Below are 14,569 nucleotides of genomic sequence, written 5' to 3'. Positions count from 1 at the left end.
TCAGTGCGTCAGCTGGAGAGTCAGCTTTCTTTAGCACTTGCTGTAGCGAGCTGCGTCGGGCAAGTAGATAGTCGAACTGCACCAAACCACACCGTGTTTGTCCATAGCAAGTGAAGGTATATTTATACCTTGAAGGTGTTTAGGAATGCCAGCTTTGACGTAAAGTCGGGCATATGAACGTCATGGGTGAACCCCTAAGGAATAGTTGTTCATGCATAATAATGAGTTTCTTGGAGAAATCAATATCCAGGATAGGGAAAGTCCCTTCTGCTTAAGAGTCTGGGTTTCCAAGAAATCGTTGTGACGTTGATGAACGGATGGAAGTAGCCATGCCTGTATTTGGGTAGCATGGGCTATGCCTAAATAGGGGCTTGATTTCTATGCCTATATAAGGGTAACGCAAATTGTACCTATATAAGGGCATGAATCAGGGAAATTCATTTGGAATCTAAAACGCCATACAACACTGGATCTATATCCCCTGGGCAGAAATAATTTAAGTGGCTTGGCTTTCTGTCGGACAGCTGACCTGAAAAACTTGTCCCCAGAAGTGATGCTGGACCCATCTCACTCCCAACACAGCGCTCGACCAAAGAATGTATTACCTCAATTCAGACGCTGTCCCAGGAGTGAAGGGGGTCTGGATAAAACAATAAAAGAAACAATGACTGCATCTCTGGAGCTTTGTCTGGCTCACAGCTATGCACGAGAAACCCAGCAATCTCCCATTTTGGGAATGCGCCTTCTATGGTGCTAGAAAGAACAAGCAGGAAGAAGTAACATAAATCACATTCGTCATTGTGCCAATCAACATAATCAATTTGGTGTAAACACGCCAGTTGATGAAAAAGACTTACATAGTAATGAAAACAGTAAACAGGTATTATGATCTCTGGTGGTAAGGAAACACACCATCTTTATATTGAGTCCTTAGTCGCGGTTCTAAGTCTCCTCATTGAGCATAGTATGCCATATGCTTCACAAGAATTATGCTTTGTCTTTCAGCTTCGCTGTTCTTTCCTCTTTTTTTCACGGTAATGTCTTTTGTCCTCTCAATAGTGTCATTTTTCAGTTCAGGAATTAATGCACAAGTTCTGGAGTGTTGCAAGCTTGAAATGAATAGCGTCACGAAGAAAAGAAGAAGGGTGCACTAACCTTTCTCGTTCTCCTTTGCCTTTCTTTTCTTTCATTCCAGAGTTCCAAGTGATGACACCTGCAGGACGGATCTGGATGTGGAACCGCTATTACAGGAGCCTGCCGGAGCAGAATTGATTGCTGCTGTTCCTCAAAGGTAGGTCTTTCTGTGAGATCCAGGATTGGGGGAATTCCGATTAGCCGCTAGGAGATGTATGCAAGAACGCAGTTGTCGCTTGCCAGGCAGGACGCTAGAGGAGGTAAGAGGGAGGGGTTCGGGCTCCAGGGAGATAGTTGGTAGTTTCTTCTTGAAAGGAATAAAGATAATCACTCAACTGGGGTTTAACTGGAATATTTATAAGCGGGTCTACTGTTCCTGGAAGGGCACATGGTTAATTATAGTTCAACGTTTCCATGTTCTAGAAGGGCACGTGTTTAACTGTGACTCACAATTTCCAGAAAATACTTGACTGCAGGCACATGGATAATTGGTAACATTTGTAATAATTGCTTTCACGTGAAACCATTATATGCAACTGCCACGGGAAATACTAAACGTACACCTGACACAAATAATAACTAACTAAGGAAACAAACCTTAAATAAACACCAGGATAATTACAAGCACGTGGAGCAGACATGGGGCTTTGTACACGCAGGAGGACAGTCACAAATGTGGAACATTACAATCATGAGTAAAATATGGAACTCTGGCACATGGCAATGCTAGTTTATGCCTAGCAAAACACCAAACTAACTGAACTCTTTAGACTCTTCGTGTACACGGTTCATCTAAAAGATATTTAGCCTAAGCTGTGTAAAAGGAGGGTAGGCATACATGGCTCTTGGTGTGATGAACGGACGCATATATGGTGCATACTGGCATGCAAGAGTTAGTAATCATAACAGTTCCTCCCCGCAAAGTGTGACACACAGGACAAGGTTTATGGGAGTTTCATGCATGGAAGAGTCATACCTACCGAGGGGCATGGACGTTCCCAGCAGGTTTCCATGATCGATCGTCTGGGCCGTAACCCTTCCAATCTATTAAGTAGAATAAACAGCCATTTACTCTCTGTGAGTCAAGGATTTTCTGTATTTCGAATTATAGATGACCATCAATTGTTAGAGGAGGAGGTGGTGGTAGTGTTTGGGTTTGGGCATGGTAAGGTCAGAGCAGAGAGCCATGGAACACTGGGTGATAGGGCATGTCCTCTGGTAGTTGTAGTCTGACAAAAATTGGGTTCATTATTTGCTTAATAGTATAAGGTCCTAAATATTGTGCCTGTAATTTTTGCGATTTCCTGAGTTTGTAATTATTCAAATACAAAGTAACCTTGTAGTTTACACCGCTTTTCCCTCCCATGCCCTTCATTTGTCCCCTTCTTAATCTGCCCCATTTAATTTACAGACGTCTTTCTTTCCTCCTAATGAAGAAGAACTAAAAAGACTTCTTCTATCATGTAAATCTGGACCACCACTTGACCTTTGCCCCCATATAATAAAACAACAGATGTTATCATCCCTGTTTATGCAAAGGTGTGTAATACCTTCCTCCAAACTGGCTCAGTTCATTTGTTATAGAAGCAAGCTAGTGTTGTCCCACCACTAAAGCAACCTTCCGCAGATAGTAAGATTCTATCTAATTTTAGTCCTAAATCTCTTTTCTGAGCAGCCACCCACCAGAATACTGGAATCTATTATAAATAAACAACTTTCTGAGTTTTTAGAATCTTCTCACCTCCTGCACCATTCTCAGTCAGGTATTCGATATCGAGATAGCACTGAAACTGCGCTGACAGAAGTCATGAGTCCCTTGGGGACTCGGCCGGCCCCTCCACTGTGCCGTCGCTGCAGGCCACCCGTTGCCTCACGGGCCAGAATCGCCCGGCTGGAGTCCTCCTCACCTCCGCAGCCGCCAAATGGGTATCAGGCACCACAGGGACCCTGGCCGCCGAGACCACGACGTCCTTTACTCCTCCGGACACTCTCCGCACACCAGTGCTGGGCCGGGCGTGCAGGCCCCTCACTTCACCCCTCCGTCAGGGCCAGCAGGAGCCCCGTTAGTTGTGTGGCCCCCACCACAGCCAGGCCAGTCGGTGATAGCTCTTTCTTCCCGAGCGGCGCGGCGCTATGCCTCAGTCAAGTACCTCAGGCGGGTACAGCGCCGTCACATTCAGGCACCCGGGGGCGCCGCAATCCAGTTCCAAGAGCGGGGGAGGGGCCCCTCCGCAAGCACTGGCACCCCTAACTCACTTTGGGCTTCAGGCCTACCGTAGGCCCCGGGCCACACTCGGGAGTCGCAATCCCATTCCATGAGCGGGGGAGGGCTTCTCCGCACGCACTGGCACCCCACCGCACCTTGCCTTCAGGCCTGACGTAGGCCCCGGGTCGCACCAGGGAGTCGCGTAGCCTACGACTAGGACCGGGGCACCTCTCCTCGCTCCCATGCCGGTCTGCTGTAGGTTCCGAGCAGCGTCGCAGGCCGGAGTGCAGATGCCCCCCCCCCCCGGCGGCCCCCACTGTCTCACCGCTTGCCGAGGCCGCAGGCCGGATCAGCGTTCCCACCGGACTCCGGGAAGCTCAGGAGTCACAGCGTGTTCTCGGCGGGCCCGGCCTCCGTCGGGACCCCCGCCGCGGGGACCCAGCCGGCCCTCTGCTGTGACGTTGTCTGCGGTCGCTCACCTCCTCCCAGCTTGGGGCACCCTGGGACAGTCCCCGATGCCACCGCCGCTCCAGGTACAGCAGCTCCGCAGGGCGGCCCGCACCACTCCGGGGTCGCACGTTTCCCCGACCACGAGGCTCGCCTGGCGCATTACTCGTCTGGGCCACACCGAGCCACACCTCCTCAATCCGTCCTGGATCGCAAAGTAACGGCACCGGACACCGCCGGACAGCACCCGAAACCACGGCACCGCAGATTTAGGTGTAGATGTGCACCCAACAGGGCTGTAATCAAAGCTAAGTAATATGCGGCGCCGGAGGGACTGAAAGCACGTCCTACTCTGCCGCCATCTTGGCCACGCCCCCCCTATTTTCATTTTTGAACGAATGATTGCAGCTACGGAAGCCGTTTGTACAGCTGCCTTCGCGGCTTCATCAGCAAATGAATTCCCTTCAACGTGAATGCCATCACGTTGATGACTCAGCATATGATTCACATGAGTGTTTTGTAGTCCTTGTTGTAACTGAACTACTTGTTCCCAAAGCAGTTTATGCTTGATTGTGCCACCTTTTGCATCTTTGTAACTGTTTTGAATCCAGTTTTACAAGTATTCATTGTAAGATTGAACACAATAGTACGAATTGCACACTATGAGTGTGGGAAATTTGCGATCTGTATTTTCAAGTGCCATCTTGAAGGCTTGTAGTTCAGCTCGCTGAGCTGTACAATCTCCTAGAGATTGAGTTTTTGTGCCCATTGGTCGGAATTTGCCATCGCACCAACGACCTTTAACGATCCCGCGCACTGCACTATAGGCTTGTTTACCCTCAATAGCCTGTTGAGCCGATCCGTCAGTATAAATTATACATTCATACTGGTTAAGAGGCAGAATTTCAGTAGACAGAGGACATTCATGTTCGTATTGTAGAAATGCTTGTGTTTTCAAATAAGGATCAAAAACGTATTTAACGTCTGTTGCAGCAAGAGAATTAACCCATTGTATCATCTCTGATGTAAAGCTTTAGCATTCGGTATGCTTGCTTTCGTCACTGCTTCTAAGGCAGATACAGGGGTTAAGACCATTATGCATTTTCCCTGTGCCAGGGCTCTTTCTTTTGCTACTGCAGTTTGAACCGCTGGCAGAATTTTTTCTGTTGAAGTGAATTTCATTTCTGCTTGTGTGTACAAATGTGATTTGTAAGCTATTGGTACTTTTTCACCTTCTTTAAAAGTTAAGTATGTGAATCCGCATTGTCCTGGAATGATTCGGATCACTAAGTTGCGTACGTTTACGTGTGTTTGCAAATGTTTAGTTGCTAACATGTCAGTTTGCAATGAACGCAACATTTTCGTGAGTTTTTGTGTCCAATTTACTGTTTTAAAATCAGGTTTGATTATTTTGTAGAGAGGTTTAACCCTTTCTTCGAAGTTCAGAATATAAGTTCTTCCAAAATGTAAGAATCCTAGAATCAACGGTAGGTTTTTCAGCATTTTTAGAGGTTGGAGCAGCGCACATTTCTCTAGAAAGTTAGCTGCCAGGCTTTTGCCTTCACTTGATAACTCATATCCGAGAAATAGGACGTTGAGATGGGCAATTGTAGATTTTTTTACATTTAATTTGTAACCCTCAGATGCGAATCCAAGTATAATGATGTTCACCCTATTCAAGTGCCTGTCCAAGTCATCATCTGTCAGATAGATGTGATCGACATATGACAATGCCTCGTCATCATAAGTTTGTAGTAACTTTGTTATCCTTGCTGAGAATAACCCAGGACTATTCTTGAATCCTTGAGGGAGACAACAGAAGTGACGCTGTGTCCCCATAATTGAGAAAGCGGCCAAATACCTACTTTCTGGTGCAATGTTTTGACAAGAACCCATTAGAAATATCTTATGTGTTTTTTTATTTTTTACGCACAATGTTATTCATTAATGCTGTACTGTGTGCGTTCTGCACAGCAAATGTTTTGCAACAAGAATTTAGATGTCTGTAATCCAATATTAGACAATATGTATTGTCTGGTTTGGAGACAGAAAACAAAGGATTGTTCATTGACGAGGTGCATGTTTCAATAACCCCTTGGTATTCAAGTTGATCTAAGATCTCCCTGACCTGTTTTTTAGCTTCTTGCTTAACTGGGTACTGCCTTTGTGCAGTTGGTTGATTTTTTGGTTGGATTTTACGGTGAGGCGAGTCCTCATCCCATCCTACATGATTTTTGTATAATGCAGGAGCTTGGGCCGACTGTCCATTTCCTGGCATAAGTACATTTTAAATGAATTGGAATATGATTAGAGAAGGCTGGCATAATGTTGTCTTCGCCAGTTGGGCACTCCCTGACAAATTCCGTGGCCAGTCTTGTTCTGCTAGAAGAATGTCATAATCCTTAGAGAGTCACTCCCAAAAGAGTGCTCTCACTTTTCGTGGTATGTCTCCCTCCATCCGTAGTGTTACTTCATATAACCTATGTGGAGAACTAATCCTGGTATCTGCAGTTTCAACTTTAATGAAATCATTCAAGTCCACTCTCCAGATGATCCTTCAAGTTCTTGCGAGCTATGGTGACTTCTGCTGTGCTGTCCAACATTGTCTGAGCCCATTCTCCGTTCTTGAGTTGTGTAGTCAAGATCCTCGGCATGTCTGATTTTTGGACCTGCTACCTTCTTTTTGGTGAATTGAGGTTTCTTGTTTTTCTGAACGTGTTGATCGTCTTTGGACTTGACGTATTCTTCTTTGTTTTCAGACCGTCCTCTTCTTTCGGATTTCTGTGACGAAGTCTAAAAGGTACATGAGGAACGTGTATCAGTGTCTTGATATCTATCAGGCTTTCTCAAATTATCCCTATTCCTGAGGTTATACCTCCTTTCAGAGGGCTCCTTTTGCGGAGACCTACCTCGGGATTAAGAACGCTTCTCTTTAGAAGTTTGTTTAGTGTTTTCCCACTTCTTTTTAGAAGGAGTAGGAGTGTTTTTAATAAAGACCTTTTCAGGACTTTCAGACAGTTGGGGCTTAACTGGTTTCCCACCCAAACTGTCTCTGCCTAATTCTTCGTAGATTTTTCAATTATTTTGGCCAGTTCTTGTGGTTGCTCAGTTACATCAAATTCCCTTAATTTCTGGCAGATCGCCACAGACGCTGCTTCTCCTTTTGTATTAGCTAATATTATTGCTGAGACCTGTTTGAAATCTTTCAGTAGTTTCATACCCAAATATAAAGCAGGCTCTGCCCCGTATTCGTTTTGAATCTGTTTCAGGACATCAGGTATTACGCTATAGACGGAACACCATGTGTTTTGGTGTAGATAGCAGCGAAGACTGACCCCAAGTGTTGCAGTCCTCCAGATGTGGTGCGATCCCCATTGGTAAACAGATTGTTAAAATTCTGTGTTTCTCATGAGGGGTACTATTAGGAAATACTGCTTCGATTTGAGTAATTTTTTGAGCTATCCAGAATGGAATTTGTTCCCTCTTTGCAGGTAACTTACCGATGACTGACTGTAAAGTCTGTGGTGTTATTTTTAGTGTGTTCCCCTGGTGAGGGGCATGTGGAGGAATCATTATTGCAGGTTGGACTGTGAGAGTCCGCATGACATATTGAACCAATTGTCTATAGATTTTAATTAACTCTTTAAGTTGAGTTCATAATTCTGTATCTGACATTTCTTCAATGCCAATATGTGTTGTATAGCTGGCTAAGACCGGCCATGTTGCTCCTGGTCTACCTAGTGGACCGAGCCTGGTAATGTGATTTAAATGTTTTAGGGCGCCTTTAAACCAGAGCTCATGCACCTGGTATGTGAGTGGAATTTCAATATCCTTGAAAAGAATATTCCTCTGGTGGTTTATCTTCTTTGTAGAAGTGAAACATCTGTGTTATTGGATTTGCTTTGGGGAAGATTATCCACGAATAGAATACCTCTGTCTGGTGATATTCATTTGCCTCTATCACAAAAACTATCCTACCACCTCTCGATGTTAGGCCATTTTTAAATAAGTTTTATAGTGATGGCTTTCCTTAAATTCATAAGAATGCATACAGCATCCTCATCGGTTTCTTGGAAACCTGTTTGATTAAAAGCAAGTACGACGTTGTCGCCTGTAGCTCCACTGGCCCCAGGATTATCTTCGTCAGCCATTTGTTGACTGAAAGTTTGCAGAGCAAGCTTCAAGGAAACAAAGATAAGGTGCACAATATTTTGGAACACTATATCCTTCAATGTTGAACAAACCAAAAAGCTAATACATAGGATTTTCGTCCTACTCAGCTATGGCAGATATTATTCCTTTACCCACTCCAGACGTCTATTGGAGTATTACGGAAAAAGAGGTCCCCGAGAAAAGCACGACTGAGTTACTTTAGTATCTAGCAATTAATTAGTGCCTTACCAAACGTTGGGCGCCATGTAGTGTAGTTCCCATATTCCCAATAGGCTCTGCGCGTTGGAATAATATATCCTATAAATGTGACATCGGACTGACGTCAGTATGTCTCTGTCGAATATACTAAACTTAATTGTGAGTGCCAGCTAGCTCAGAGGTCACCAGAAACTTTCTCGAATACACAAGAAGGGATTAGTTTCTGACAACCGCATAAACATGACAACTTTGTTTCCCTAGGACTGGAACAAATATCTTCAGAGTTATGGAAACAATAGATAACTATTTTACTCAGTCAGACATGCATGCTTTGTTTCTACAGAGTTGCAGAGAAATAGTGAGACAGGCGTTTTCAATAAAAGTGATATATTGAACAGTCTTCTTTCTCATGCAACAGAGGTGAACTGCTACAATCGTTAGACAGAATGAAAAGTATAATGCGTACAGTGAGAACAGTATTATAAAATAATACTGTAATAGCTTTGTCTGGTGCTATGACATATATAAAAATACATACATAAATAACACAGGCTAAAATACTCAACTGGTGCTTCTAAAATACGCCTACCCCAATGTACCTAACCTAGGTCTAGTATGAGGGAAGAAGTAAGTGTGGTCTTTAGCATAGGTTTAGTTTTTGCCAAGATTTGCCAAAGGTTTCTCTAGGTTCTAAGCAGCTCCATACCTTAGAATGAAGGAGGTTGGTATCTCTGTCTCAGACTTATTTTCCCAAAACCCTGCAAGGAGAGTCAGAAACACTGGAGCTGGATTCTCGGCAGAAAACAGCTTCTGATCAGTGCGTCAGCTGGAGAGTCAGCTTTCTTCAGCACTTGCTTTAGCGAGCTGCGTCGGGCAAGTAGATAGTCGAACTGCACCAAACCACACCGTGTTTTTCCATAGCAAGTGAAGGTATATTTATACCTTGAAGGTGTTTAGGAATGCCAGCTTTGACGTAAAGTCGGGCATATGAACGTCATGGATGAACCCCTAAGGAATAGTTGTTCATGCATAATAATGAGTTTCTTGGAGAAATCAATATCCAGGATAGGGAAAGTCCCTTCTGCTTAAGAGTCTGGTTTTCCAAGAAATCGTTGTGACGTTGATGAACGGATGGAAGTAGCCATGCCTGTATTTGGGTAGCATGGGCTATGCCTAAATAGGGGCTTGATTTCTATGCCTATATAAGGGTAACGCAAATTGTACCTATATAAGGGCATGAATCAGGGAAATTCATTTGGAATCTAAAACGCCACACAACACTGGATCTATATCGCCTGGGCGGAAATAATTTAAGTGGCTTGGCTTTCTGTCGGACTGCTGACCTGGAAAACTTGTACCCAGAAGTGATGCTGGACCCATCTCACTCCCAACACAGCGCTTGACCAAAGAATGTATTACCTCAATTCAGACGCTGTCCCAGGAGTGAAGGGGGTCTGGATAAAACAATAAAAGAAACAATGACTGCATCTCTGGAGTTTTGTCTGGCTCACAGTTATGCACGAGAAACCCAGCAATCTCCCATTTTGGGAATGCGCCTTCTATGGTGCTAGAAAGAACAAGCAGGAAGAAGTAACATAAGTCACATTCGTCATTGTGCCAATCAACATAATCAATTTGGTGTAAACACGCCAGTTGATGAAAAAGACTTACATAGTAATGAAAACAGTAAACAGGTATTATGATCTCTGGTGGTAAGGAAACACACCATCTTTATATTGAGTCCTTAGTCGCGGTTCTAAGTCTCCTCATTGAGCATAGTATGCCATATGCTTCACAAGAATTATGGTTTGTCTTTCAGCTTCGCTGTTCTTTCCTCTTTTTTCACGGTAATGTCTTTTGTGCTCTCAATAGTGTCATTTTTCAGTTCAGGAATTAATGCACAAGTTCTGGAGTGTTGCAAGCTTGAAATGAATAGCGTCACGAAGAAAAGAAGAAGGGTGCACTAACCTTTCTCGTTCTCCTTTGCCTTTCTTTTCTTTCATTCCAGAGTTCCAAGTGATGACACCTGCAGGACGGATCTGGATGTGGAACCGCTATTACAGGAGCCTGCCGGAGCAGAATTGATTGCTGCTGTTCCTCAAAGGTAGGTCTTTCTGTGAGATGCCAGGATTGGGGGAATTCCGATTAGCCGCTCGGAGATGTATGCAAGAACGCAGTTGTCGCTTGCCAGGCAGGACGCTAGAGGAGGTAAGAGGGAGGGGTTCGGGCTCCAGGGAGATAGTAGGTAGTTTCTTCTTGAAAGGAATAAAGATAATCACTCAACTGGGGTTTAACTGGAATATTTATAAGCGGGTCTACTGTTCTGGAAGGGCACATGGTTAATTATAGTTCAACGTTTTCATGTTCTAGAAGGGCACGTGTTTAACTGTGACTCACAATTTCCAGAAAATACTTGATTGCAGGCACATGGATAATTGGTAACATTTGTAATAATTGCTTTCACGTGAAACCATTATATGCAACTGCCACGGGAAATACTAAACGTGCACCTGACACAAATAATAACTAACTAAGGAAACAAACCTTAAATAAACACCAGGATAATTACAATCACGTGGAGCAGACATGGGGCTTTGTACACGCAGGAGGACAGTCACAAATGTGGAACATTACAATAATGAGTAAAATATGGAACCCTGGCACATGGCAATGCTAGTTTATGCCTAGCAAAACACCAAACTAACTGAACTCTTTAGACTCTTCGTGTACACGGTTCATCTAAAAGATATTTAGCCTAAGCTCTGTAAAAGGAGGGTAGGCATACATGGCTCTTGGTGTGATGAACTGACGCATATATGGTGCATACTGGCATGCAAGAGTTAGTAATCATAACAGTTCCTCCCCGCAAAGTGTGACACACAGGACAAGGTTTATGGGAGTTTCATGCATGGAAGAGTCATACCTACCGAGGGGCATGGACGTTCCCAGCAGGTTTCCATGATCGATCATCTGGGCCGTAACCCTTCCAATCTATTAAGTAGAATAAACAGCCATTTACTCTCTGTGAGTCAAGGATTTTCTGTACTTCGAATTATAGATGACCATCAATTGTTAGAGGAGGAGGTGGTGGTAGTGTTTGGGTTTGGGCATGGTAAGGTCAGAGCAGAGAGACATGGAACACTGGGTGATAGGGCATGTCCTCTGGTAGTTGTAGTCTGACAAAAATTGGGTACAATATTTGCTTAATAGTATAAGGTCCTAAATATTGTGCCTGTAATTTTTGCGATTTCCTGAGTTTGTAATTATTCAAATACAAAGTAACCTTGTAGTTTACACCGCTTTTCCCTCCCATGCCCTTCATTTGGCCCCTTCTGAATCTGCCCCATTTAATTTACAGACGTCTTTCCTTCCTCCTAATGAAGTAGAACTAAAAAGACTTCTTCTATCATGTAAATCTGGACCACCACTTGACCTTTGCCCCCATATAATAAAACAACAGATGTTATCATCCCTGTTTATGCAAAGGTGTGTAATACCTCCCTCCAAACTGGCTCAGTTCATTTTGTTATAGAAGCAAGCTAGTGTTGTCCCACCACTAAAGCAACCTTCCGCAGATAGTAAGATTCTATCTAATTTTAGTCCTAAATCTCTTTTCTGAGCAGCCACCCACCAGAATACTGGAATCTATTATAAATAAACAACTTTCTGAGTTTTTAGAATCTTCTCACCTCCTGCACCATTCTCAGTCAGGTCTTCGAGATCGAGATAGCACTGAAACTGCGCTGACAGAAGTCATGAGTCCCTACATAAATGTCCCTAGACTGTAGACACAATGCTGCACTTATTCTGTTGGACCTCTCTGCAGCGTTCAACACTGTCCCCCATGACATCCTTTTGCAATGCCTGTCTGATTCTGGGGTGCGGCACTTGATTGATAGAACTTGTTTCTCTCTGAGCAAGAGCAAGCAATTTGGATGAAACCTCACCTCTCCAAGCCAAACCTCTAAATTTGGGATACCCAAAGGATCAGCTTATAGCCCTACACTGTTTATAATGTACATGTCTCATTTGACACCCCAGTTAAGACATTCAGCATTATGATAGTTTCATATCCCGAAGATACCCAGCTGGTATTTTACTACATGGACAACTCAGGATCCCGCAAATTTGCCATCCGAAATTGCCTGAGAGCAATCTTAGGTTGGCTCAAAGAAAGCAAAACTAAAATAATATTGATAGGGCCTAACCATAATGCAGGTTGGAATGGTGCCTGACCAAAGATGGGCGCCCCCCCCATTGTGGCAGCCTTAAACCTGGGAGTCATTTTCAATAATCTCCTACCTTTAAGACCCAGATCCACTCAGTTGCTAGAGACTGTGGGCCAGATGTACGACTATTGGATTTTGATTGCGAGTCGCAAATAGCGAGCCGCTAATTCCAATGTACAACAGTTTCAGAGAGACCATTAGCGATTCCCAATGGGGTCGCAAATAGAGAGGCTCGTGAATATTAATGAGCCTCTTGAAATTCGGCCATGGGCATTGGACATAAGGCCAAAATGCTATTAACCTCCTTTCTCGCCAATCGCACTCAATCAGTCAAACTTGGCAAATCCTATTCTCCAATGTTTTCTCTCCCCTATGGGGTGCCACAAGGATCCTCCATCAGTCCGACTTTATTTAATATATACGTGTCGGACCTGGCCAGGGTCATTAAAGATCTAGGGATGAGAATAACCTCATATGCCGGACACCTAATTGGTGTTGGCAGTACATAACGATGGAATACAAGTGGCGGCCAGCTTTCAGGAGGGAATGCTAGCTATTAGTTCCTGCATGGCACGTAACTCCCTAAGTTAAACTCCGATAAAACGGAGGTAAGGACTGTTGGCAGTTTAACCCCTAGTTGGTCCTCTGTGTGGTGGCCAACCGATCTGGGACCACCGCCCCAACCAGTCACTAAGGTCAGGAATCTTGGGGTTATTTACGACGACAAGCTCTCGTTCATTCACCAATCGAATGCGGTTGTATCCTCATCCTTCTATACTCTTAGAATGATAAGGAAGCTTCTCCCATTTCTTTCCCCTATTGCGGGAAAGACTCTCATATGTACGCTGGTTATGGCAAAGATTGACTATTGTAATGGTCTCTTTCTGAACGCTCAGGAGAGAGATTTAAACAAGTTGCAATTAGTTCAGAATTCAGCAGCAAGGATGCTTTCTGGCAGGCCTAAATTTAAATCAATCTCCCCAGTCATTTGCCTACTACACTGGCTGCCAATCAGAAGCCGAACCAAATTCAAGGCTTTATGTATAACATATAAGGCAATCAACAACTCTGGATCAGAGTTTTTGAAAAAAGCACTCTGCCTGTATATACCCACCAGATCCCTCCTTTCTTCTTCTGCACGCTGCTTAACCATTCCACGCACAAAGAAATCATCATGGGGGGACAGATCATTCATAGTTGCTTCCGCTAAATTGTGGAACACCCTCCCTCTACACATCAAGGCCAGCCCATCTCTCCTGACATTCAGGAAGTCTGTAAAAACATGGCTGTTCGAACTAGAGTGCGACCTGACAATAGACGAACTAACGGCAGCCATATGGGCATTGCAGTCAGGCAAAGCTGTGAGTCCGAACGGAATCCCGATTGAATTTTATAAGAGAACGGCAGATGCCACTGCACCCCACATGTTAAACATGTTCCTTGATAGTTTAGAGAAAGGTGAACTACCCCCGGATCAATGCATGGCCACAATAGTGGCGATTTTAAAACCCGGTAAGCCGGCGGATAGATGTACCTCCTACCGGCCCACCTCCCTAATACACGCGGAAGCCAAAGTCCTTGCAAAATTATTGGCTAGACGACTAATGCCACACCTAACTGCACTCATACATCCTGACCAGTCTGGATTGATGCCGGGCAGGAAAACGGCCCTGAATTTGAGGAGACTACATGGGGTATTAGCCCGTGCAGAATATTTAGAGGAACAGGCGGTGATACTTTCCTTAGACGCACATATGGCGTTTGATATGGTCAAGTGGCCCTTCCTTTTTGCAGTATTAAAATATTTAGGATTTGGCCCTAAATTTTGCGCATGTGTTCAACTTTTCGTGCACCAAGCCCCTGGCTCACGTTACAGCTAATGGCCATATATCGAATGATTTCTCCCTGGCAAGGGGCACGCGCCAGGGCTGCCCACTTTTCCTTGGCGGAATGGATCAGTTGAGAACCAACAATGTGGGGTCTCAAATGGACGGACAATTGGGAAGACCGAGTGTCCCTTTATGCCGACGATATATTACTATATTTGACCAAATCCAGGAACTCTATAAAGACTCCCCTGGACGTGTGTACTGCCTATGGTGTGGCTTCAGGATATACCATTAATTGGTCAAAGTCAATACTTTACGTCCTTCAGGGCCCTCCGCCACTCCTTCCTGATAAC

General features: G+C 44.3%; 1 protein-coding gene across 12 annotated transcripts in view; it reads left to right on the top strand.

Moving 5' to 3' along the window:
- The window catches only part of LOC144781519 (uncharacterized), a 2,047,367-nt gene that overhangs the window by 190,194 nt on the left and 1,842,604 nt on the right, over positions 1 to 14,569 (top strand). For all 12 annotated transcript variants that reach the window (XR_013601003.1, XR_013601004.1, XM_078660419.1 and 9 more), the window contains 2 exons: positions 1,196 to 1,291; positions 10,167 to 10,262. Coding sequence is in view for 10 of the 12 variants with exons in the window: in XM_078660419.1 (XP_078516545.1) it covers positions 1,196 to 1,291; positions 10,167 to 10,262 (192 nt within the window). In the remaining 2 variants the exon portion in view is untranslated. The remainder of the gene's footprint in view (positions 1 to 1,195; positions 1,292 to 10,166; positions 10,263 to 14,569) is intronic.

This window comes from Lissotriton helveticus, chromosome 9 (genome assembly GCF_964261635.1).
Source record: "Lissotriton helveticus chromosome 9, aLisHel1.1, whole genome shotgun sequence".
Lineage (NCBI taxonomy): Eukaryota > Metazoa > Chordata > Amphibia > Caudata > Salamandridae > Lissotriton > Lissotriton helveticus.
Note: the sequence above shows the minus strand (reverse complement) of the source record. Positions and strands in the feature narration are given on the sequence as shown.